The 27,429-nt window shown below is 41.1% G+C and overlaps 1 protein-coding gene across 26 annotated transcripts in view; it reads left to right on the top strand.

Moving 5' to 3' along the window:
• The first annotated feature begins 842 nt into the window (after positions 1-842).
• LOC136448590 (calcium/calmodulin-dependent protein kinase type II subunit delta-like) overlaps positions 843-27,429 on the top strand; it is a 91,829-nt gene continuing 65,242 nt past the window's right edge. For all 26 annotated transcript variants that reach the window (XM_066448231.1, XM_066448228.1, XM_066448230.1 and 23 more), the window contains exons 1-3: positions 843-963; positions 1,080-1,174; positions 2,815-2,874. In XM_066448231.1, the coding sequence (XP_066304328.1) occupies positions 899-963; positions 1,080-1,174; positions 2,815-2,874 (220 nt within the window). In that variant the 5' untranslated portion in view covers positions 843-898. The remainder of the gene's footprint in view (positions 964-1,079; positions 1,175-2,814; positions 2,875-27,429) is intronic.

The following is a 27,429-nucleotide window of genomic DNA, read 5'->3' as shown; positions in this document are numbered from 1 at the left end:
TCGTGGTGACGATCCTGATGAAGTTCGGAGCGGTGTCTCTCGCCGCGACCTCGTCGTGGATGGACGTCGCCACCATCATTTTGCAGAGCGCGACGTTCTCGGACTCACTCGTGTACGCGTTCCGCTACCACATCTACCGCAGGGCGCTGAAGAAAATGTACCGAGAAATTCAGAACATTTTCATAGACGCCTAAGTTCTTCTGTCAGTGTTGATGACGTTGGATTTTGAATTCCAAGTTCATATCGGGGCAGTATGCACACAGCGAACCTTCTTATCTTTAAATTAAGATACTTTGGGAAATTTGATTTTTGGGGCATGATTCGAGGTCGGAGGATTAAGCGTTTTTCGAGAACAACGTGCCAGAAAATGGTAGTAATTATGAAAGGGTAAGGAGAAATGTCGTCCTTCCTAACATTAAGTCAATTCTTTATAACAATAACAAAAAGTTATGAAAGAAGTTCTAAACAGGAATTACTTCTGAATGCATGGCTCTTCAGTTTTTCCCCATTTCACTTCCGACTATGATGATATTCCTACACTGGTTGACTTCTGAATCAGGTCATTACAAAAAAAACAAAGAATCATTCCTGAAAATTTGTCCATCAGTATAAGTATGAGCTTTTTTAAATTTTTATTCTATATTCTAACCCGCATGTTGTTTATCTATTATCTCATTCGCCCATTTTGTACTTAAAGTGCAGAAATTCACACATGCGACCTTACCGCTCCAAGAGCCCAGAAAATGAAAGTGGCTTGCTGTCCAAGGACCCCTGAAAGTGAAAGTGGTTTGCCTGGCGCAGGTGGATCTCGGGGTATCACGCGAGAAAAAGTGAGAGTTGTTGTGAGTGGGCGGAGCGTAATTGTCAATCAGCCGCGGACGTCCGACGTACAGGCAAAATGGCCGCCCAGACTGCCACCACCAAATTCTCTGATAATTATGATCTAAAAGAGGAGCTGGGCAAGTGAGTATACACACGATCTCTTAACGTTTCGAAATTTAAGGTGTTCTCCTGTCGCTTGTAAAATTTGCGTGCGTTTTGAGGGCGCGGTTGAGTGATGGAGGGTGTATGTTTTCCAGGGGTGCGTTCTCGATCGTGCGAAGATGTGTGCAGAAGGCGACCAGCGCGGAATTCGCAGCCAAAATCATCAACACGAAGAAGCTTTCAGCCCGAGGTAGGCAGCAGGCTTTCCATCCTTCTCCTCCGCCGTGAGAGATTCTGCCACGCCAGGCAGATCTCCCTCGGTCCCGCAGGAACGCAGGGGGCCCTGGGTGGGTGTTCCCCGGCAAGCCAAGGGTCGGCTGGTGGATAATTTTATGCGAGATATTCGGCGGGTGGTTCACTTGTGTCGGGCCGTGCGATGTGCCGTACTGCCGCTAGCATTTTACTCGGCAAGCGGTGCATTTATAGAGACAGTAGGGTTAGCTGGGACCCGCTTACAATTAGGGAATGTTTCTCTCTCCCTATCCCTTCTCAGAAAAATATAAGACAAGAGAAAATCGCACGAGAGGATGATATTATTTGCCTGGGGATTTAAAAATCGCAGGTGAAGCAAAAGCCCTGGCACAGATGTTGCGACCTAAGCAGGAGGTTTTAACCTGTTTTAGCAGGGTCTGCCCTGTGTTCGGGCTGCCAGAAGTCATTTGGGTTGAAGAATGCCACATTTCAGCATAGCAGGGAGTGGAAATTTAAACTACAATGAAAAGCTCCACATTATTTTATCTAATTTGAGCAGAATTTTTCATTACGCCATGTCGTTAAGTCCTGGTAATTAAGATATAAAAATGCAAGAAGATAGATTCTGCAGCTGATGGGAAAAAAGTGCATCCCAGCATCTCTCAACCTTACAGTGATGTAAAAAAAAAAAATTACCAAACTGGTGCAAAAGAAAGAATTAATGGGAGATATCCTTTATTTCATAGATGACAATATCAGACAACTCAACATTTGTCAAATTTCTTTCTGACTCAAAATTTCTGTTCTCCTTTGGTTGAGGATGTAGCAGTATTTCTGGGCTTGCAGCATGCAGCCGATATTCAGGTCTAGCTGGGGCCCTGTGTTAGGTTGGTCCCTCTGTAGAGATGGCCCTAATCATGTATGCTGGCAGTGTGCCGTGGAAACATAGGTGTTTCAGGTCGGGGCCGAACTGCAGTTCGCCTTGTAGCGGTGTTCTTGATAATTTTTCTGATAGGCTCATAATGCGGGGGTGATTATTGGAGATGTCGGTGATAATTGCTCCCGTCATTTCGTGTGGACCGTTACGACTGGATGCGAGACAGCACTAGGACAGTTCTTAGGCACCGGCCGCATGATTATGCATGACAGTTTTTATTGCTTCTTTCGGTTATCTGTTATCCGTTTGTTTGTTGTCCAAAGGTGTTGTTGTGATGGGCAGCGGTCTGGAGTAAAAATGACCAGACAATCTTGGAAGCTTGCGCTGGGGGGAAAAATCGCAGCGCATGGGAAATTACGTTGGACTGACTCCAACATATACATCAGGGGCAACCCAATTCAGAATTCCCCAACAGAAAGGACGGAAGAATTGGGTTCATCGATGCTGTTGGGATAAGCCCGGGATGGGTCCCGGGGGGAGGGGGGGATTGTGTGGATTTTATTCAGATACACTAGGATTCACACCGGTCTCTGGTGTCTCACAAATTCACATGAATCTCCCTGCTCCATAAATAGATGGATTGGCAGGGTAGGAAAGGGCATCTATTCTGGTGGGAGGGGCTCACCATCCCCACTGTGATCACACATATCACACTGGAGGAACCACTCCCCTAACCCTGCTCTTCTTTCTGCTCCTCACAGACCACCAGAAGCTTGAGAGAGAAGCGCGAATCTGCCGTCTCCTGAAACATGCCAACATCGGTCAGTGTCACTTCCATATCGTTCTGGGTGTGTAAGGAGGGAGGGGGGCGTTTGTGCTTGACATTTTCACAGTGTGACCACAAGGGGAGGGTGTCAACGAAAACAAACACCTCATATCCATTACAATGTTTGGTCAGGGAGGATCATTATGCTGTGGTGGGAGGTGTGCTATGGATGTGTGTGATGTGTATAGAGCAGGGGCCATTTCAAAATGTTGTCTGTTTCACATCACTCTGACAAAGGGATACGAAAGATACATGTAATGTGTTTCTGTTTTGACCATATGAAAATGACTGGCGAAAACGTCACTGTGACATAGCCAAGAAGTATTTCATATTTTTTCTTATAACAAATGAGAAAATATATTGAATATTCTGCTTTTGTAAAAATGTAATGTTATGTCCTAGAACTTTAGAAGCTTACCGAAAGAAAGACACTTTAAAAGAGAAAACTATTGTAATTGTTCAGTTTTGGCCAATTTTATTCCAATTTTATTGCTTACCACAGATGATTTTCTTTTTTAAAAGAAAAAATCTACAAACCATTATTTGTTGGGCCTGTAAGTTGCCTTATGCAAATACATGTACATGGGCAACCACCCAGTACTGCCAAGGGATGAGCAAATGAATGAATGAATAAATGAATAAATGGATGAAAATCCGCCATTGTATTTAGACAGAACAATGCTGTATTGAGGATTGTGTGTGATGTATATGCAGGGCTCGAAATTCTGGTGCACCTAACCTAAAAATTAAGGAGCACAGGAAGAATTTTGGGTGCACAACGTAAGATATACAAAATGTAGTAGAGTGTGAGCAAAACATATTCAGAAACCCTACTGGCTCTCCAAGGAACTTCAATTTAAAATTTTAAACAAGTTATACATCAAACAAAGTAAAACAAATGTTACAACAAATCGCTACATATGTGTATGGCTTTTTCTGATACTTGAATTTCAAGAATTATTTTGCTGTGTGCAATTGTACCTGTTACCCTATAGCATACAAAAATCCCTAGGTGCACCGACGCACCCACAGTCAAAAATTTGGTGCACAGCTTCCATTTTTGGTGCAAAAAGGTGCACGTGCACCCAGTATTTTGAGCCCTGGACTATGTATTGGTATCTACTTTCATGTCTACACACATATATACACTCTATACCATACCACATTGTTATCCCTTTGGATTGATACAGTGTAAATTACATTTGCTGTTGTTCTGTTACATGCTGAACCTGTTGCTTGAGTAATGTACCGCTTGTTACTTATCTGGGAGAGCTTTAATTGAATTCCTTGAGTGACCACAGACATCAACCGCTCTTCACAAGTGATTCTTTCATCACTGCAGACAATGTGGTATATTTGCAAAAGGCAAACACTGTGTCGGTATATAGTACTGTATCTACGACAAAGCAGCGCACAGTGAATTTCCTCTTCATAGTCGTCATATTTTACTTGTCATACATTTTCTTTAAAAAGGCAATTTGACTCACCTTTGCACTATGACCTATGGCCCTGACAACATAGATACATTTTATGCCTTATGAATTGATATGAACAAGATTTAAATGGCAAAATTCAGAAAAAGCTGTGGTGAAGTCATCCTACAACAGTGCTCTATGGCTATGTTCAATTTGCCTTTCTTGGTATACTGTACATTGTACATGTATCATCCCGACCATTCTATTGGCATTCATTGACGCTATTTGTTAACCTAATGGTCTTTTAACCCTATGTTATACAGTTTGGATTTTGCTGGTCGTTTTGTGGATATCCATTATCGATGAAGGCAGTGGCTGCTGTTCTGTGCCTGCATGTCCCCTCCCCTTACAGAGACCCATATCGTTAGTTATAGAGTTTGAAGCGACTATTCCCAACTTTGTCCATGCCGCTTGCTGGGTGCTGTAGTGTGCTTAGTCCAGTGGTTAGCGATCTTGCCTCTGGAACTAGAAGCCCCGGGTTCGCTCACCCAACAGGCACGCTACCAGAAAAGGTTGCAGTCCTTAGGACGGAACGTTAAGCCGTGGTCCGTGGTACACTGTTCATTGTGCTTGTCGAAAAGAGCTACAGTCTGTAGGGGCTAGTTGCACTCTACTGATAACTTTTGGAGGACCCTCGAAACTTTGACCCTCTTCATGTTAACACGCTGCATAATCAACATCATTGTATTTGTTGGATAAAAGGACAGAATCCCTAATCGCAAATGCAGCATTAATTTCCCATGGCCTTATGTAGCATGTATACCAGGGGGCAAGTGTAAATGTACAATGTCGCGTTCCGTCACTCCCGAATGTCATATTCTCGTCTGATCAGCCTGTCCCACGTTTTAATTGTGTTGATGAGCGATCGAATTACAGGAACTGTTGAATAATTAAAGATCCCTGCAGAATATTTGTCCCACATCCATAATGGAGATTACCTGATGCGTGATGAAAGGCCTGGTCAAAGACTTGTCATCAGAATGGTTACAGGCTGGGAGAATGAAAGGTCATCTGTATCAGTAAGGCCACATAAGTTTAATTTGTTCGTTCTTTCAAGAAATATGTACATAAAACCAATACAAGTGACCACCTCTACATACATTTGTATAAGGACCACCTAGCCATTGATATACAGTCAAACCTGTACAAGTGACCAACTCTACATAAGGACCACCTGGCCATTGATATACAGTCAAACCTGTACAAGTGACCAACTCTACATAAGGACCACCTTGCAATTGATATACAGTCAAACCTGTACAAGTGACCAACTCTACATAAGAACCACCTTGCTATTGATATACAGTCAAACCTGAACTAGTGTCCACCTCTACATAAGGGCCACCTGGCCATTGATATATATCCTATACTTGGCACCCTCCCCCCATCCTGTTCTATATTTCTGGGGAGATCCTTGGATATTGTGGTACAGTATATGCACTCAGCATTTCCAACAAGTCTCTACCAGACTAACCACGCCGGCAATAGCTATATCTGTTGTATTATTTGCCAGGGTAGTTTGGCCATCAAAGGGTTTCACTCGCAGGCGCAGTTATACATGTACTGCCATGGACTGACTCTACTGTCAAATTATTCCTTTTTTTGGCCGAATTGTACGATCCATACCTCCTTAGGAAGGCCTGGTGGAGGCTAATTTCCAACCCTGATAAGGGTTAGTTTATAAACGACCACACCTACCCGCAAGTATGACTCACGTTCTTCAGGAATGTCATGTTGAGTTTACCTTTCTCCTTAAGCCTGTCTTGGGTTTACCTTTCTCCTCAAGCCTGTATTGCGTCTTCCTGTGCTTTGTGAAGGCGTGACCACCTTTGAAACATAAGTGTCCAGGTTGTATTTTACCTTCAACATGTTTTTAACATGAGTCACACATCTGAAATGTACAATGTAGGGTAGAAAAGAAGCAGGGATTGTGTTTGGTCATGGGAAAATTTGAAATTAGTAATTACTTCTTATGACAGCAGTACAACATCCATGGTTTGTATCTTTTCAGGCCATTTGTTATGGGAGTGCTGTCAATATATTGTAAATTTGATTCTTATTTGTTTCATAACGATTATTTATTATATGAGCTTCTATCAATTTACATTGATTATGACAATTTTACCAGTGATTCCCCTTGGTTAACCTTTTCTTGTTGGTTGATAACAAATGATTGTTCCCATCATCTTCTCATTAAGTTGTTACATTTTCCAAACAACCTTTGGTGGATGCTATATATTTAATCAGTAGCTATTTCTGAATAATTATTCCAAGTTTGTGACTTTTCAGGCATTACGGTATGTTTTTGTTTAGTTGCAGTGCCGCCATAGCAACACTGTTTATGCAGAGGTTTATCTATGTATCGCTTGTCCCCCTCAGCTACTTTGATGTCGCTGACAATATGAAAAATAACCTGTTGGCTGCATGTGTGTCTGCCAGGCAGAGATATTGGTATTGACACAAGGCTTCTAATGAAGTCATGAAATATTAAAGCTCCCATGTAGCAGTTGGGTTAATCTCTGTTTACACTGTCTGTGGACGCTTTCAACAAGGCCATGTTGATTTGATTATATGGATGGCATCCTCTCGGAACCAAAAACTGATGTGAATGTGCGAGTAAAAAATATTTTGCGCAAAGAAAAAAAGCCCTCATTATCAAATCTACATGGTCAGGAAGGTTAAACAAATGACTAAACACACAGTATGGAAGAGCGAATAATAGATTCTGAATTTAAGTTTGCACCAAAATTTGTCTCCGCCCGTGGCCAACAATTCTTGATGGTGGATGCCTTGTGAATAAGAAAACAAAAGCTGCTAAAATGTGAGACAGCAGAATTTATTACAAGCCTTCAATCAACAGAAGAGTCTTATTTCTTATCTGTTGTTTATGTAGACTCAGAAGGACAGGTGTTTGTCTTGGGTGCAGGGACACGTTTGCCAAACAAGAGCCCACTTCCTTTCTTCTGTGAAAGTACTGTAAATGCCTTTAAATTTGCGGTGATTTAATTTTGCGGTAGGCAGAAAATGAAATGTTGGTGGTGGCTTTAAGTCTGCAGTAACGCTGTAGTTATATACTGTACTGTAATGGAAACACCGGTTTTAAGCGGCCACCGCAAAAACTGCAAACATAAAACCGTAGCAAAAATTTAGAGAATTACAGTATTCTACTAAGCCAGATAAGAATAGATGTTGTTTATTGTGCACTTATGCGAGCTTGTTATGGAGGAAGGTATCTAATATACTGATACATGTAAATCTCAAGATCCAGTCATCTTGCTTTATGAAAACTTCCTAAAACCCGTCACACAGCACGAAAATTGATCGCCTGATCAGTCTGCGAGGTCTAGATGACATTTTCGGCAGTAATACGCCCGGTGTTCTCTTGATCATCGGTCTATTGTTAGAGATTGGCCAATGTTTGCAGGTCCCATAGCCCCGTCCAATGTGATGAAAAGGGTCGTCACAAAAATATACCAGCTGAAAAGAGAATGTGTCCCACCTGCAAAGAAAATATTGAAGATGAATACCATTTCCTTATGATATGTCCATCTTACAATGAAGAAAGGAAAAGACTGATGACTACATGTAAGAAGGAAATAACACTACATGGAACAAGTAGAGAAATATTTAATGTACCTCTATCATGCCCTGACTCTGTATCTGTCTACCTACAAAATGTAGGCCAATTCATATATAATGCTATGCAAAAAGAGAAGCCGTGCCATAATGTGAAATATATCATGCCATTATCTTATGTATCGAGTAATGATGTTAGGTTAGTACACTAGTATAAATAGTCCGTAGTTGTTAAGATCCCATTTTATTTGCCCTACGTTGTACCTGATGCAATTGTTGTGCAATTAACTTGACTTAACTTGTGATGGGGTAGAAAAGTAGACTTCTAGATTGTCCAAATGTAGGATGTGTAATGTTTTCACGTACTTTGGTGTCCCATAATAGAATATTTCGACCTCACAAAAATGCGGATGCGGCGCTAAGCTGTGATGTTGGGTGACGTGGTGTTTAAACAAAATAACCCACATTACTGGCTGACTGCTGTGTACATAGTCGCTTCCTGTTGAATCATGTTTATTTTTACATAAAATCAGACATTCTGGGAAGAAATCTAGTTCGAATTCTGTTGAGCCACCCACGACTGGAAAAGAGTAGCATCGTTCATTTAGGTGGGGGCGTAAAGTTGGCGGCCCCTTGACGCCTCAAGCATCAAACCTTTGCACATAAATAAAAAGAACCCACCACACTTATTATGAAGAGTAGGGATGACCCGGTGTGCTTGGCCAAAACGCGAGCCCCAATTGAAGATTGCTACTTTTGTTACTTTACATGTAGCTTCCCCATCAGCATGCAAGCACGTCAAACCCCCAGATGATGGGGAAAAGAAGACGTTAAACCGGACAGTGAGTGAGTGTGAGTGAGTGTTAGATTCTTTAGTCTAACTTATGTGTACTTAAGTCTTTACTTTAGACTTAACATAGTAGAAGACCACAGAGTCTGTTAATAATAATATAAATCCCATTCTGCAGAAAACAGCGCTAAAGCATTGCAAACCCTGACTGCACATTCTTTCACTCAACACTATGAGAGGTTCACGCAAAGCCATGCTGACAGGTTTGACAATTAGGCTGTTGGCTGTGAGGGAAGTTGTGAAAGGTGTAAACATACACGGATCACTGCACACAGGTCAGTTGGAGCGAAAGTTCTCGTTTTTCCAGGAAGTACAGGAAAATCAATGTGAGCACAGGTGTCATCCGCTAAGTCGGGTTTTTCTGGCCTTATTTGTGTTCAGTACAGCAGCCTTGTGCCTGTTAGAAGCTGTGTAGTGTATTGATTTGCATCATCATAAGGCCACACCATTTTAATGCTAGATTGGAAAATCAACAGGAAAACAGAATCTCAGAGGAAAGTTTGTACTTTGGTGCACATTTCAGGGAGTGAACAGGGTCAGGTGCAAGTTTTCACCCTAGCCTTCTGTTTTCATGATTTTTTTGTGTGCTAAAATTAAAAAAAAAATCAGTTTACCAAGAAATTAGATTGGTGTGGCCTAATGTACTTGTGTCTTTTTCTGACACCGGATGATAAAGTATATAGTGTATTTTGTCTGTCCTTACTTGTGTTCAGTACAGCAGCCTTGCATCTGTTACCAGCTGTGTCATGTATTGATTTTATGTTATCATAATGGCATTGTACATGAATGAACCCGTATCTTTTGTGGACACTGACAATGGATGATAAATGTCTTTAAAAACCGATAATTGGCATAACTTAAGCACACTCTAGATAGCGTCATTGCAGATGTTGATTTTGTTCGCCCTTTTTGTGTTCAGTGCTAACAACAGCCTTATGCCTGTTACACGGTGGACCACTACTTTATCATTTTGCTTTTGCCTTTTGGTCATAGATACCTGTAGAAATATCAGTAAACTAGTGAAACCACCTCTCACCCCTTCCACACAAGCAGGAAAACCACTCATAGAGAGTAGATATTTTTAGCAGCTAGGCTGAGGAGTAACTCTTATCTTGAAAACATGTGAGTGTGGTGAGTCGTACAGTTGTGTGTGGAAACATGTGGGTTTGATAAAGCACCTTATCTGGAGGCCTGGCTCTGATAAAACTTAAGCTGTCAACAAGTCTTGATCTGCTACTGGAATTGAGTCAGAGGTAGGCCATAGTAGAGATGATTCAGGACAGAAGGTCCATGGTTTAAATACAGACCTGCATATGATGAATGGGAAAATCAATATACTTGGTCTGATAGTAATACCTTAATTAGCACAGCAAAAGTATGGTCAAACATGTACAAGTGACCAACCCTCTCTCTCTATATATATGTGTGTACACAAGGACCACAGCCATTGATACATATATAAAAGTATCTGAGAATCAAGGAATCATGCTGATTATCTCTTTTCCAGAGAAACATGTAAGGCCACACAAAAATTATTTGTTGGTTGGTTCGCTGACTTTAAAGAACATAATGCTATGCACATTAGAACATCAACATGAAAACATGTCTGAGGGGAAAGTCTATACCTTGGTACAAACAGTCTCAGGGAGTGAACAGAGTCAGGTGCAAATTTTCCTCCTAGCCCTCTATTTGTTTGATGTCATCTTGCTAGATTTTACGTAAAAATGTCCTAGGAACAACCAGTCAAATTGTTATAGCCTTATGTAGTAGTAGACTGGTTTGTTATTCTTCCACAAGAAGGGTAAAAGCTGTTGGTAGCCCAATATTGGCCTAAATCGTGCAGCTTCGTCATCACATTGTTATTCAGAACTCTAAAAACGTGTATAAGAATCATACAAATTATATACAACCAACATACCATATCAAAATAGATCTTAATTTTTACGAAAACCTGTGGGACTCCACGGCTATGAGAAAACATGAAATTAATTAAGTTAGATACAAACAACATATTATAAGATAGTGTTTGCGGTAGCTACTCAGTGCTGTTGACACAACCTTATATTATAGACTAGGCCCCACGTCCGCTGTTTCATCTGATATCTGTCCCAGAAACGTTATGTGAGCTCATTTTCTTATTGCCACGTCGAGGTATAAGTATTGATCTGTGTAGGAAACCCCCGGCGATGGCTTTTATTCTGACGGCTTTGTGCATCGAGCAACAAGCGTCTGTAGCAGGAGCTTTGTAGATTAGGCCTAGGCTGCAAGAGTACAACAGACTCATGTAAAATTTACCAGGCATAATAAATAGTGAATGGCCCTCTCTGCTTTCAACAGGGCTACTGATGAAAATAGGTGTGGTGTGGAATAGTATGCCTTGGCCGATTTTCAACAGGTGTTTGCATGCGCACATTGGAATTCCTCAAATAAGTGAGACTCGGGGCTTTAAACAATTAATTTCTGTTTTTTTTATTAATTCATAGTACTGTGGCTGGATTCTTGTAGCTTTATGATTAATTAGCTTTCAGAATTAAAAGTTGATATTTTTGTCTACATTCTAAAAAATAGCATATTGATAATTATTTCAAGTCAGAAGATAAGTGGAGTTGTCTTCTTGCATTTTGGTGATTATCAAAACACAATTTGGGATACCAGAGTTTGTGGTATGACAGTATTACTCAGTCTGAGGATTGTTTACAGTAATTTTTGGTTAATATTGTCATGTAGCCAATGTGACTACTGGAAAAAAAATTCTATACTTTATGACTGTACGGCAAAGACTTTCATGAATATTTTAAAGCAGGTGATCAAGATTGTCTGTCCACCTGGCTATCACTAAGTCTTACAGTAGCTATGGAACAGTTGCCATAAAAATATGCTTATAGTAAAGCCAGAGCTGTCAAAATGGTGCAGGGCATGAAAGCATGTTATTGTCCTCGAACAAAGCACTCACTAGGATCTAGTGTAGGATTTTTCACCGATTCAATAGAAACACAGCACAATAAAACTGTTATGAGATGTTTGTTAGAGAGTTTCTCTGTGATGTGTGAGTTTTATCAATGACAGATTGTATACTACACTTGAAAATGATATGAGGGGGATCGGGGATGATAACACATTTTTCTGAGGAGGAAAAAGGTCCTGATGTCTCCCTCTACACCCTATAACAACTGGTCGGTGAAACAACTGCTCTTTGTAACATTATGTCCCAAGCGAGGTTACGGATATGTCAATAATGAAGTGATGTCATGCCCAAATGGTCTAAATGAAGCCACTCTTGTCAATAGATTCATTATGCCAGACAAAGCAGAGATGAAAATGGCCACGCCAAGTCATTTACTTGGTTCTCGGAAATCTTGAATAGACGAATTTGAACGACACAAACTCATTCTGTCATACATGTAGGGGGATTTTACTCAAAAAATGCCATGACATCGCGTTCGAACTGCATTCCCCAAACCTGGAAGAAACAGGTGTACGATCACAATCTGATTTATTTTTGACAGATAAGGCCACACCAATTTAATCTCTAGGTCAACGGATTTTTATTTTCCAGAAAAGAAAAGATTTTAGAAAAAAATTCAGGAAAACAGAAGGCTGGGCCAGCCTTCTGTTTTCATTTTTTTTTTCTAAAAGGTTTGTTTTTTTTTAAATAGAAATCCGTTGACCAAGAAGTTAAATTGGTGTGGCATAAGTACAGAAATTAAGTATTGAGTTGGAGACCCTGGATCAAGTCTCGGGTCAGGACATCTCGGTTGGGGCTACACCCGTTTTTAGGGAGGGACACACAACGGGGGTCCCATGTTGGTGGAGGTACCTCCAGGACGTTTGAGGGGAAGCTCTGGCAACCTTTCCCTGTAAAAGTATACTCTACTACTCCGTGAATAGTTTTATCAGGTTGGTGAAAGACCGAATAGCCAAGTTCTTTTATTTACTTGGTTGTGAATAAGGCCACACCAATTTTATTTCTTGGTTAACGGATTTTTAGTTTCCAGCCCAGCCTTCTGTTTTCATGATTTTTTTCTCTAAAATTTGTTGTTTTTTTTAAATAAAAATCCGTTAACCAAGAAATTAAATTGGTGTGGCCTCAAAGAACTTTGCTATTCAATACCTCCTACTGATTGAACAGCAAGGAAACTTACAAGGGTCAGAACGAATAAACAATGGAGCAGCAGGGAGAAGGTTAAATGGGTATGTCCTGAGAGAGTGCTGTAATTCACTTCATCTTCACGGTAGCAAAACTTCACAGTGTAAGGAAAATGGACATTTATTTAATTATATATATGGACATCACTGAACTTTAACTTCACGGTGGCGGCAAGTGATTTACAGAACGGATGTATGAAGGAATCATAAAAGATAACAACAGTTTTTTTCACGGTGATGTTAACTTCACGGTACAGAGGTGACCGTGGAAACAGTGAACATAAAGTTAGGGTGGAAGAAACAAGAATTACAGTGGGTGTCCTGGACTTGTCACAGGATCCGTTATACCAGACGGAGCGGAGAGGAATGCTATGGTGAGTTCCTGTGAAAGACGTCCCTCCCTCGGCTGCACATCAGGCTGCACATCAGGCGTTTGGTAGATAACCCAGGACTGACCTTTGGAAGATATGTCAACATTCCCATAGTGCACTTATTTGGAACTGTCAAGGGACAGACCACGCATCATGGGGGGGGGGGTGAAAACATTGAAGCACATTTTTTAATGGCAATAGTGCATGCAATGTCTGTTTACAAGTTTTTTTCTGATGTGATTTTTTAATCATTTTTTACAAATCACATTTTTCATCCTTCTCTAGATGCAATTTTTCATCTCCCATGAACTGATTAAGATCTTACTTGGTCTCTCCCAATGAACCATCTTTATGTTGTGATTGGTCTATTTGAAAAGGAGGTCAGCCAATCACAATACCTTGTGACTCATAGTTCAGCACCAAGGACAGCCATAGTGAACATCATGAGAGCTTCCCAGTGTGTTTGTTTGATACCTGCTTAACCTTCTCCCTGCTGCCTAACCCCATAAACAATACAGATTCGTTCTCCAATGGCTAACTTAGCAGTCTGAAGGTTAAGATTTGTATTTCCTCACAGAAAAATTACACCTTTTTATCTCCATGTGCTATAGCAGAAAAAATGTATCCAGGGAAGATGTTTTACAGGCGGGCAGAAGAAACAAGTATTTTCGCAGTGGTTTTAAATTCACGGTGAAGAGGTTACGCAGAAAACTGCAAGCATTAAACCACCATAAACTTAAATACATTTACAGTAACATAGATGCTGGCAACGACTGTAAATAGATATCCTCGCAAATTGCTCAGAACACACTCGGACTCCCTGCAGTGCAAAGATGATTATTGATTGGCTTCCTGCAGAACAATATTGTAATTTTGAAGATATCTGCAATTTTGCAGATAGAAAAATACAAACTAAATTACCGTATAGCCAAGGTCTTTAAATAGACGGGTTTCATAAAGATAACTTTCAGCCAGTTTGATTGTTGCTCTGAAAAACACATACATAAGATTTAGTATTTCTAAGTGTCATCATTTTCATATTTTCATAGTTTTTAGTCTGTGCATACAACTTGCCAGGAGAAATTTCTTGCAGCTTGCATTGTGGCGATTTGCTGAAAAAGGTTGACCTCGGCCACATGAATTAGATTTTTTGGTTCTCACAGTTTTTAGAAAAATGCATATTAACTGGAAAAAACATAATGAACATAAACGAAGCTTGAGGACCAGGTTTATGCCTTGATGCACTCAGTTTTATGCGGTGAATACTGTCGTATTGAAGTTTTGGGCTCTGCTATCACGACATACATGTATACTTTCACCTTATTTATTCATTTATTGGTTCAATGTCTGAAAACCAAGCAAATGCATTGATGTGGCCTTCGCTTTTGATGCCACTGTAAGTAATATTGCAGCCTGTCTATGCAGAATAACACAAACACCTCTAGAAGAAGACATAATGTATTCCCAGCATCGCGTCGTCCTTCCTTACATACCAATTATTCAGCGACAGGTTTAAAACGTATCCGCAGATTTCAGCTGGCGAGCATCGGAATCCCTCTCAGCTTGGTGCAGCTCCCGAGTTGTGCCAGTTCGCATCCATCATAGAGCAACAATGGACCAATCAAACCTGCTGGGTGGCAGCTGTAGGGCTGGAAATACTGGCTACATATGCCCTGTCCATATCTATTTATTTTGTTGGTTCAGCATGTACATGTCAGGGTTGCCCAACAAGCCGGAGGCTATTACTAAGGGCGAACCCATATGCGGTTATAGCACTGCAGGTTTTTGGACCATCTCACACCGGGGTGCCTCTACTCTTTTTCAAAAGGTGTGGTGGGTTCTTTTACGTGCGCGGGGTGTGGCTCTCCCCAAACACGGGACCTCCATTTAACGTCCTATCCGAGGGACGTCTCTAACCCTAGATGAGCTAGGTACTCATTTACACCTGAGTGAAGTGAGGAAAGTCGTGTTAAGTGCCTTTCCAAAGGGCACAACGTCGGGGCGCATGTCCAGACATGTCTGGGGGCAGCCCGGGTTCGAACTCGGGTCCCCTTGTTTGACAGTCGAATGTTCTATCCATTACGCCACATGACGCCACTGTCCATATATATATATATACTTCTACATGTAGGCCAACTAAGGTACTACTCTATGCTAGGGATGCGTACCGGTTATAAAGGTCCGGTTATTACCTGAAAAAACGTTTCGGTTCAGGTCCAAAAAACCGAAACCCAGTTTTCCGGTTTTTTCGGTACTGGACCGGTAAAAAAATCTAGCACTCACATTATATCTTTTTCGTTCTAGAGCATCTTAAACCTTCCGTAAATCGCAAAATTTGCGCTCGAAAAATACAACGTTTGCCATTCATGGCGGTCATATTATCTGCATGCTGAGGTACAACAAGCAATCTTTCCCGAAAACGATCTTTTCTCCGTGAAAATATCCCAGCACCACCACAAGACAATGTATCAGGTCATGAAATATGTTGTGATTAGTAAAGAATATTCCTATCGCGGTAGATACACCGTTAGATTGTGCAAAACACGATCAAAATTGACGTTCTCGACACCAATCGAGGCGCTAGGCGCCATATTTGTTTTGAATTAGCTGCTCTCGCGAGATTTGATATTAAGAATAGGTTACATGCAAGGTCAGCTGACCTAGACAGCGAGACTTCGCGAGACTTCATGACCTTTCACCCACAACCGCGGGAACTGAAGTGAGAAGACGTGACGAACTGTTTTCATTGACGCTTGCGCATATAAAGATGTCATCCCGCAGCATAAAACGGAAAAGGCAAAATCTGTCCGGGGCAGGAGAAGCTGGCTATTATTTTTCTGCCACAAATTGGATAAAGATGGCTTGATCGTGGCAATCAGGGATATGTTTCTGCAGTGAGCCTCCCAAAAGGACTGTGATATCCTGTGATATCAGCGGTGCGGGACTTGCTGCTAATGAACTTCTAATGAATACCAGGTGCCTTGATCAGATGAAGGGCATGCCAGAATGTCAAAAGGCCGAGTTCAGAGAGAAATTCAAGTATATATTTTTTCAATTTTTTTTTTTGCATGTGATTTTTTTTAAATGTGATTTGTGTTGGACTCCAACTTGACAAAGTCTAATCTCATTTATTGGTTTCCTTTAAAAAGTGATTTTGCACTGGAAAATATTTTTCATTTCACAGTCTTGACCAGTAATTATTACTTATTTCGTTCATTTTTAAGAACTTTAATAATTCTACCTTATTCTGATAGAAGAAAGCAACAGACTTAGCATTGTGTTATACTCTCAGGTTAGTGTACAATAACATGATATCAGTCTTGGTCTATGACAAACAGCGTTACACTGGTATAAAAGTACATGTATGTGTATCACAGTGCAATGTAAGAACACTCCAAGTACTAGTAAATAGAAGTTTGGCAATTAGTCAGATATGCCATGGGTTCAGGTCGGACCTAATAGGTCCGGACCTGAACCTAAACTACTCCTGATGCATCATGCATACTGTTATCGACATGCTGTTCTAAAGTATTAGCATGATTGTATAACTAGATTGTCTAGATTGTTATTCATAAATTGGATTACTGTCTCCTTTAAAATTGTTAGATATTAGTAATACTTCAACTGTTATGTATTTGCAAGTTGCCATACAATGTACCTGTTACAAGCAATTAAGTGCTTTCTCTTACATGCTTTTTAGCTGGATTATTGATCCTGAAGAAAGTGACAGTGGTCGTTGAAAATTTGATCTGTGAATACCGTAGCGTTGGAAGAAAGTTTAGCATTGTACATGTACTAGAATATATTTTGTCTGTCAATCTCTGATTCTGGCTGTTTTGGAAAAGAGCTCCTTTCATATCTTGTGTACAATGTACATGAACATGTTCTGTAAACTGGCAGTATCTTACATCATTACGTTGAGTTGGTTGAGTGTTTGGACGTGGAGCATTGCCCGGAACCTGTTAGAGAATAACCAAACGGCAGATCGATTTTGTAAAAAGCTTTTGCGTCGTTCCCACCCCCACAATCACCCCTCATCAGCGGCACTGGATTTCTTGGAAAGCTCCAGGAAACTGGCAGAAGGGATGGTCCTGAGTCATCCATGACTGCTTGAAGGTTTTTCGTATTTCGGTATCATGTCATCATCTTTGGAATAATTGCTTCATATCCCGATCCCGGCAAAGATTTTCTGTTGCTTGACAGAAAAGTGTCTGTGGTGACAAAAATTCAAAATGTTTCCCTCAAATCGTTTCACAGGATTCTAACAATGTAGACTGTCATGTTACGAATGCATTAATTTTACTATTCTTGGAGAGATTTGCAATAGCTTGACGTGAAGGAGTTGAAGGTAGGGAACGTGCAAAGCATTTCTCGGAATCCATCCATATGTATATTTCACTAAACCTGTTCTCCACAGATTGCCACAAACTCGAATAACTTTGGAAACTGGCTTGGACCCTTGCCAATGTTAGATCAGGACAGATCTGTACTACCTGCACTCAGACTTCTAATATATAGTAAAAGCTAAAAATGACAACATTGTGTTAAGAAAGGAAGATACAAGCAAGTACAGTTGTAGGGGAAGCTGCCAGAAGGCACTGCTTGTTTTCTCTAGAGGCTACTTTGAGACCTTCTTACCATCAAAATCCATCTAAAACCTCCTGACCTGTCTTGTCAAGTACTAATAAACTGACATGATTAGGAGGATTTGTTGTCAGTTTGGAGGACATGTTCTGTATCTGTATCTATATAGCCGGTTTAACTGCCATTAGGCGTAACACGTCAGCTTCGCAGGCACGCGGCGTGGCAGCAGCTGGTTATATCACACCGAACGGTCTGGTGTATGTCATCAACATTTTCCATTATTACACATGTAAATGCCAGCAAAGTACCATTACGCTGAGTCGAAAAGTTAGCATGTTGGTAACAAATGATAGCTTGATGGCCGGATAAGCTAAAATGCACCAACTGGAAGCTAGATCGCTGATCTCAGCTTGGTCGGCGGAGACCTCCCCCCACCCATCAGCACTCCAGTCATGGTCAGCCCGGCTTGTTCGCCCGTTTGATGCCTGCCCGATTACCAGACTTAAGAGGTTTTTGATATGCTGGTCAGGGCGTATTGGTCTGCCGCGATCGTGAGGCGCTTGTCTGTCGGGACCACATGAAAGCACGGAGCATTGCTGCTGTTGTATGATTAAGGGTGTAATGCGTCTTAGTGCTGCATACCTAAACCCCGGACTTGAATCAGACTGGACCTAACGTTTAGGTTCAAGTCCAAAAAAACCTTAACGTCTGGAAACAAGTCTGGACTTGCAAAAAAATCTCTCTCACTTATATTTTCCTAAAATTTGTTCTGAACCATCTTAAACCTTCTTTAGATCGTGAAATTTCCGTTGGAAAAGACAAAAAACAGTGCTGTATATGTGTTTATCCCTGAAAGTTTACTACTTACTGTACTATATGGTTTTGGATGTATAGTTTTCAAATTTCATGTAAGATTTATGCCAACATGCAATTCTATGTGTAACCGAAAAAATATATTTTTAGCATACATGGGCCATGGATTCAGGTCCGGACTTATAAGTCGATACATGTTGTGGGGAGGAGGGTCTTGGTAAGGTGAAACTCGTTCCAAAGAATCAAATTTGAAGAAATTAAGCAAATTTGTCAAAATTTTAAGATTGACGAGGTGGTGCTGAGAACGTAACAAGTTGGTACAGCACCATTATCCCATTGCTCTTGGAAAGCCCTGTGACTCTTCGTACAAACAAGAGCAGATACAATGTAAGTAAGACATCACTGCCATGCCACAGTCTACATGTACAGTTACTTCAATGGCTGATAAACGGCTGTAGTCGGAGCATTCAAAACAAGGCCGTTCAACCGTCAAGTGTTGGACCCAACGAACCGTGTGATTCGCCCGTTTTGAGCTGTGGAGGAATCATGAGAATAGATGGCTCCGGAGTCTGTAGTAATTGTGCGAGGTCAGGGCGCAGACTGTAGCGCGTTCGTTCCTACGGTTGACGAACGACTCCGCAATCTGTATTCATGACGAGCTTCGTGGACTGCTCCTGTGCTTGGAGCATCTGCGGACGGTTTGGAGCAAACCAATCATGGCTGTCCGTCAAAATTAGCAGGTTAACCAATGAAACTTGTGCATGAAACTTTATTATAACAAATATTTTTGTTCACATGCCTACATCTGTGTTGAAGGTGCGCAGGGCAACGGGTACAAAAAATGTACATTCAGCAGAGCTTTGAATCTTATTTAATATTTGAAGGATAGAACTTTAGAAGACAATGATTTTAGGCCAAAAGCGTTATCAAGCTTTCGCAATTTTTGACAGAGAGTGAGTTTGTTTGGATCATGTTTATAAGCCTGAGCAGTGTCCAGGGTGAAACTCAGAGGCACAGCAGTAGCTTATGTTTCCTGTGGACAGATGCGCCCCAGGGTTAGCTGTCCACCACACATGCATCTACACCTGCCTTATGTACTGCTAACATTGACTACATACATGTACAGTGAGCTGCTTATACTTGCAAAATGCTATAAACTGCCATCATTCAGGATCTGATATGGAGAGAGTTTGACAAAAAGCAGATTTTTGCATCTGCCTTTGGGGAAAGCTCAGGGTAGGATTTGCATTGTAGAGTTCACAAGGGCATATTATCCATTACATGGTACACAGAACCCAGCTATAGCATAAAATAGTCTTCACTTTTCTGAGCTGTGAGGTTTAACGTGTTAGTTCTCGGCGTCGGAATTTGAGAAATACGCTTAGGCCACACCAATTTAATTTCTTGGTTAACAGATTTTTATTTTCCAAAAAAAAAATTGAAAAAAAAAAATCATGACAATTTTTTTTGGGGGGGGAATAAAAATCCGTTAACCAAGAAATTAATTTGGTGTAGCCTAAGCTGGAACAAGATCATGAAAAGAAAGAGCAAGGGCCAGGCTTATTCCTTGGTGCACTGAGTTTTATTGAGTGAATACCGTCAAGATTTCCTCCCTGTTCTCTGCTTTTATGATGTCGGATTGCTGTGTTTTCGCCTAAATGTCTGAGAACCAAAGAAATGAATCGTTATGGCCTCAAGCTAGTGCTGCGTATGTAGCTAAACGTAACATCAGGTACCGGTACAGAAGTTTAGCTATAGGTCCGGACCTTTGGTCACGTTTGGTGTTGCATAAGGCCATGAGGTCAGGAGATCAGTCAAAAAATAAGCACATACTTGGTGTAAATTCATATCCGTACAGTACCGGTACTTCATGATCCGGTATTTTGGACCTGTACCTAATCAGTTTTTACGGTGCAGTACCGGTACAGTACCAGTACAAAGCACTACCTCAAGCGGTAGACAGTTGTCTACACAAGCGTCAAGGATGAATGTATTAAAAGATAACACTTGGGAAAAGAAGCACCCAGCTTTGTCACCCTTGATTTTTAGAAATTTCTTTCTGCCCTGCTGTGCCTATTAATCCCAATACACTCACACTCACAGAATCTTTGTAGGGATTTGTCGTAGCATTGCTGCCTAATCTCTTATCATCCTGGGTTGAACTTCCCCTTGGTGTGTTAACGCTTGGGGATTAAAGTCTTTTACTGCTTAAAACATCAGATATACACTCATGTTAGTCATGTACATGTATGTATCTTGTACTTATGGGTATAGAGTCCTGATTTTAATAATCTATATCTCAGTAAACGCTGTTCTTTATCTTCATGGTAGCAGAATTTCACGATGTAAGGAAAATGGACATTTTCACTGAACTTTAACTTCATTGTGGCGGCCAGTGATTTACAGAACAGATGTGAGAAGGAATCATAAATAAGGACAACAGGTTTTGCACAGCGATGATAAGTTCACGGTACAGTTCTGGAGGGGACCATGAAAACAGTGAACAGAAAGTTACAGTGAGAGAAAGAAGATTTACAGTAGAGTGGTACAATTTAAACATTACTACTCGACAAAATACGATAAAAATCGGACGTTTCGGGCGTCCGTCCGACTGCCCTGTTGAAAAAGGGCAGTCGGATGGACGCCTGAAACGTCAAATTTTTATTGTATTTTGTCCAGTAGTAATGTTTAAATTGTACCACTGTATTTGCTTACCTGGATGTTTAACATTCATAAACGTAAGAATTACAGTAGTTTCATTAGTTCAGTCTCTTTGGTACACAACCTTGTAGTTTTCTCTGTGGACATTTCAGTAGCCACTCTGCTATCTGGTATAAATATCACGACAAGGATGCGTTCTTGAACCAGACCCTTAACTTCTCCTTGTCTTAATGATATCATTCAGACAATCTTACATTTGAAGTGGCTGCTGTTCCAGACAATGTACAGATGTCAAATGTAGAGAATGTTTTTTTTTAATGTAGATGACAAAGAATTGTTAGAGACTGTATTTATATAATTATACCATCATGATGTTCTCCTACATAGCCTGTTACTCTTTTAATCTGGCTTAGAATTAATTGGTTGTAGCTCTGCCATATCAAGTTAGTAAACTACTGTTATAGACTTCTAAAGAATGTAGAAATATGTACTTTATGAATATTGATAATGGAGAGTATTGTTGGAGATCTTTTTATACCGTCTCCTATATAGCCTGTTACTCATCTAATCTGAGTAAGAACTGGCAGCGGGGCCACTATCCCAATTACTGCCCAGCTGCCTCCTCGGGCAAGTCGTGATGTAGTTTTTACTCTATTAGCTCCGTCTCCCGGCCCTTCCCCCGCTCTAAATCAGGAGGATCGGGTGCTCAGTATGCCGGTCAGGCGCTCTCGGCGTCAACTCGACCCTCCAGCCCACCCTGCTTCCGCCGACCGTCCTTGGAGACGGTAAGATGGGCGAGGTGAATGGAAAACGGTGCCCCTAGGACCCGGCCGCGTGCTCTCTGCGGCCATTTTGCCGGTAATTGTGAAAAGTAACGTGTATGCGAATAGGCGTCGTGAGACCCTGGCTGGAGAATTTTCTGAGGCCAGCGGAAGAAAATGGGCAATTTCTTTAAGGAACCAGTCTCTTCGCTGGAAGACAGCCATACCTGATATTACCTGTGCAATGTATAGAACTAAATGTACAGTACGTACATTTTCTGTTATATACAATTATGTACAGCACGCTATTCTTTTAGTGGCATGTGGGAAAATATTGCAATACAATACAATGAAATAGTCAACATAAGCACAACATGTATCTATGCATGTATAGCAGTTCTTGTCTTAGTTATTCTTGAAAGCTATAATTGTCCAGTCCAAAAGGACTGAATTGAGATTCTCATGAATGAAGAATGGTTCAAACAAACATACAAAGAAACAAACAAACAAATCGTATGTCTAGTGTCTTCCCATACAGCTTCAATAAGACATGTTGTTAGGAATTGCCCTTGGTACTGATTGACCATCATCAAGGCTGGAAGTACCACTTGCATACATGTATGTAGTAGCAGGGCTCGAAATTAATTTTTGGGAACAGGTGCTTGCACTGGTCCACCTAATTACCTAAAAAATTAAGGTGCACATAAATAATTTTGGGTGCACAACATAAGATAAAGTAGGATGTCAGCAAAACGTATTTACAAACCCTACTGTCTGAAAATGTTGATCTGTCTATAAGGAACAGCCTTACCCTAGTTCCTCAGTGCTTTCGTTTCTGTCTGTGGGTCTGGAAAAGTTGCAAAGCACAGTGGGTAAGGTGGTACAATCTGCCATCTACGATACTTTGTTGTACACATAACTTGAGCCAAAAAAAATTTGTTTGCCAACACAACCAAGTGATGTACATCTAGCTTTTAGTAATGGCTATTTGAAGGGGAATTGTTAGCAGTTTTCTTACCAAAGCACAGTCATGTGTATGCAGATAGGCTGTCCAGCCGAGTTTATGGCTTTGAGTTGGTAGCTAAACTAAAGCTTGGCTTTTGTGAACGTGTTTTTGTAAAGCCTGGCTTTGCCATTTGTGCAGCAAATGCAAAGTCCTTCCAGCGCTTCGTAAAGGATGTAAACTTGCAGGTGTCACCATTGTTTTTTTTTAAATGTTCTGTAGCAAAGTGACAGCAGTCTTCTTAACGATACAAATCTTCTTACATCTGTTTAGAGCTATGCCGTGTCCCAAACAGTTGTTATTCCATACTTGATACAGAATTGTCCTGAATTCCTCAGAATAGATTCCTCTCTGTCTCCTAGACCTAATCTGTGACACCAAGAGATATTCAGTACTCCTCACAAATCCTCTGTATTCCTTACAGATCCTCAGCATTCCACAGCAATGTTATGTAGTCAGCAGAAATGCCCTTTCTTCCATTCACCGGAAACCCGGCGTATTTAGCCATGCCCGACACGGGTAAACTGGTTGTCTGAAGCATAATACTCAGGTCACCTTCTGTGATCAATCTCACTGGAGCCCGCCAAAAGAACGTCAATGAACTGTACATCATTCAATAACGGCTAAGGCTCTTGATGTGCCTCCCCGATCCTGAGGACTTACTCAATATTATCCAGTCAGTGATTTTCATTGGAGAGTTGTCTTTGATTCACTTGGAGGAAATTAGAAGTCGATCCTGACTGTATCTGCGGTCAATATCCCGTCTTAAGGACTTACGTAGTTCCGTAGGATCAAAAAGTGTTTTCTCCCAGCCCCCTGTATTAAAACATGAAATTTCCAGAGTTGAGGGTTCGATTTGATTCCATATAGATCACATGCAGGCAAACCTGGCCATACATGTATCTTATATATTCTTCTAAGTTGTAAATGTGAGTTATATGTGCATATTTTAAATATTTTACATCTCTGTAAATTCCACAGTGTTGATAACAATAGAAACTGTTAATAAGTGTGTTTTATGTATATATAGATATAACACCAGTGTAGAGGCTAGGACTGTTAAAGAATTGTTAACTGGTTCTTCTAATTCATTACTGTCATTACTTCCAACATGTGGAAAATTTTGTGCCAAATTTTATTGGTATAGATGAATAATGTTGTATGGTGTGTTGTATGGTGCACATAAAGTCATACTTGTGAATATGCATGTCATTTTAGAAGTCATTTGATAAAATTGTTCAAGAGACAATGGTGCAAGTGTCGGTCTAAGATGTACAAGAGGTCTAAGACACAAGGATCCCTTCAGTGCCCTCCTAAGGAGCTTGGTCAGAGAGGAAGAAGAGGTCTAAGACACAATTGCAAGGACCCCCTCAGTGCCCTGCTAAGGAGCCTTAGGCATCTGTCATCTCTTCCAAAGATACCCCGGCGTCTAAATTTGGCCCAAGGCGAGGGGGTGTTTTTCTGCCACAAATAAAGCGACAAGCGCTTGAAAAGGAAGCGAGTGTCGAGGTGGGACCGACAACAGGGGACACCAGCGTCAGGGTCGGACCAAAATAACGACTGACATTTCGAACAAGGCCGACAACAGCCCCGAAGAATCTTGCGCTGGTGTGAAGATAGACGAGGAAGCTAAATTAGGCGGGACCGGGGGATGGGCTATCCTCAGAGCTGCTTAATGACGAGTGTAAGAAATTAATTGATGTTGAGATATAGGTGGTCCTGTCCATTGGGTGGACCCAAAGGAATTATAGTTTTTGCCATGCAACGCGCATGGGTAATTCCGGGTAATTCAAGAACTCTATCGCTATAATGTTCCCTGCATTCAAGCTTCAACTTATGGTAAATTTGAGAAAACAAATTGGATTCAAACATAATTCTGATTTGATTTGATTTTACTAGAAGTGCAACAGTACTAGGGCAATACACGTGGGACACAGGCAGGTATTGCTGGTGTCTAGACCCACACATATAATACACCCGTTCTTAACACTCCGATGAAGTGAGGAAAGTCGTGTAAAGTGCCTTTTTCCCAAGGGCTCAAGATGGGGGGCATCAGGGGATTCGAACCCGGACCGCTGGGTTCTGGGCCAAACACCCTGCTGTTACGCCTCACGATGATGAATTGTAATACCCGTTTCTGGTACATGTACATGTACATGTATGTTGAAGGGACAACGAAGTCCTCTTCAAAAGGAAACTGATTTTAAAAAACAAAATTGGAGGAGACACAGTAACCCCTGACCTTTGGGGATTCCCCACATAGCTTGCAGGGATCAGGTTACTGATAGGAAGGCGGGAGAAGGATTATGGTCTTAGTACGTTCTTCATTTGGTCATGACAGAAGTCGAGGTGCCACTTCCTTATGGACAAACTCCTAATGAGCTGGAAAGGATTTAATGAAGTAATGTGCTAATTGATTCGAGATTGTGTGAGGACTTACATTGCACATGCAGTTTCACGGTATGAGGGGGTGGATACATGTGTAGTTCTCACAGGGTTTTAACTTTGTTATAGAGTCACACAATGTAACACAATGCAAGACATGTATAGCATATGATGAGGTCACTGCAAAATTGGTGACCGTAAAACTATGTCGAATATTTCAAATTTACAGCTTCTTCTAACAGTGCTTGAATAGATGATAATGCAGTAATGATGCTTCAGTTAACATCGTAGTATATTACTCAAACTGAATTGAGATACATACTTGTGAAGGCAGATGCTTGTTCAAATATTTTATGGAAACACCAAGACATATTTGTAACACGTGCTGGCATGTTGACCTTTCCGTGTTTACTACAGCCATCATCATACCAAAAACTTCCGCCAGACCCCTACTTCACCTTTCACCATTTGAACTCTTCTTGTCAGAGTGAGGTCACAAGGAACAATGATTTCATAATTATGCTCTTTCGACAAAAATATTATATCCTGTATCAACAGATTGTGTGTCTGTGTAATACTATGTTTCTGTGCAATACAAATTTCCCATACATGTGCATCCTCAAGTATAATACTGCAGAATTTTTTTGCCTGAACCATCAGCCAATCAGAGACTCCCCCTCCTCCTGTTGGAGTGAGAGTTGCCAGCCAATCACGTTGCTTCTTGAGCAAAGGCAGCACTGTGATTGGCTGGCGCTAAACATCAAGAAGGGCAGATCACAGGCTGGTACGCCAGGGTCGTTGCTTGGCATATATACATGTGGAGGGCAAAGATCACGGTTGAGTTGCGCAATGGAGGGTTCAAAATGGGAATACGATTATATAGTGCCACCTTAAAGTCCCTGAAAACATTTCTTTTCCTTGACAATTTTGTCGGGACCTTTGGGTAGGACTGAAAAGGTAGCTTTCCCATTTGGGTCAAAACTTGTTCAGTTCAGCACTTAAGTTGGCAAAAGGAGTCAGATATAAGTTGTTGTCCCTGCCTGCTTGGGTAAAAGGTAGAGTCAGCTGTTTTCAGAGTTTGAGCTGGGTAATTCCTGGTTTTCTTTCCATGGTTATCAAGTACATGTAGACACTTGTGACTTTCTGGTGGAGAGGAATGTTTGAGATTGATATTTTGGTAAGCAATTTTACGAGGTCTTGTTTTAGTGCTTCTTATGCTGTGCTCCAGCAGAAAGTAATGTCTGCCCTATACAAGCTGCAGACCAGGCATGAGAGTGTTCTTGCCAGCATAGTCTGAGCGTAGGGGCCCCCTATGCTGTGATTTAGACCCACTCATCATGCTGTGATCTGGTTGAAACACAGCATAAGGGTGTTTCTTTCTGGGGAGAAACTTGTGACCCTTCATACATGTAAATCTTACAAAAAGTTGATATTTGGCTTTGACAGAGGAAAACTTTACTTCACAAAATTTTCCCCTCAAAATAGTGTTATGGGTTATGAATTTTATCATTTTCCTGGGGAAGATGCCGGATTCCCTACTGTGGTCATGTCTTGCACTGTGCAAAGTTGGCCTCCTGTATCTACCCCTATGCTGTAAAAAAATTCTGGTGAGAGCCCTATGAGTATCAGTCCAGCCGACCTGCCCAAAATGATGACAGATAGCCGGGCAGTCTGCAGACTTTGCCACGGAGGATGGCCAGCCCCAAATCAATTTTCTGCCAAGAACAGATATGAAAACTAAAACCCTTCGGGGCAATCTTGTGGTATCTGCTGGATAATACGTTATTCCCACCAGACCTTGTTGTTGTTAAAGGGCGAGATATTGATTCTTTCAACTGCAATGCTAATCAATTGATTGATCAATCAATCATCTTTAATACATATCACCTAATACTTATTGATTGGGTTAGTGAGAGGTTTAGTGC

This window comes from Branchiostoma lanceolatum, chromosome 14 (assembly GCF_035083965.1).
Source record: "Branchiostoma lanceolatum isolate klBraLanc5 chromosome 14, klBraLanc5.hap2, whole genome shotgun sequence".
NCBI classification, from domain to species: domain Eukaryota; kingdom Metazoa; phylum Chordata; class Leptocardii; order Amphioxiformes; family Branchiostomatidae; genus Branchiostoma; species Branchiostoma lanceolatum.
The sequence above is the reverse complement of the archived record's forward strand: the minus strand, read 5'-3'. Positions and strand labels throughout refer to the sequence as shown.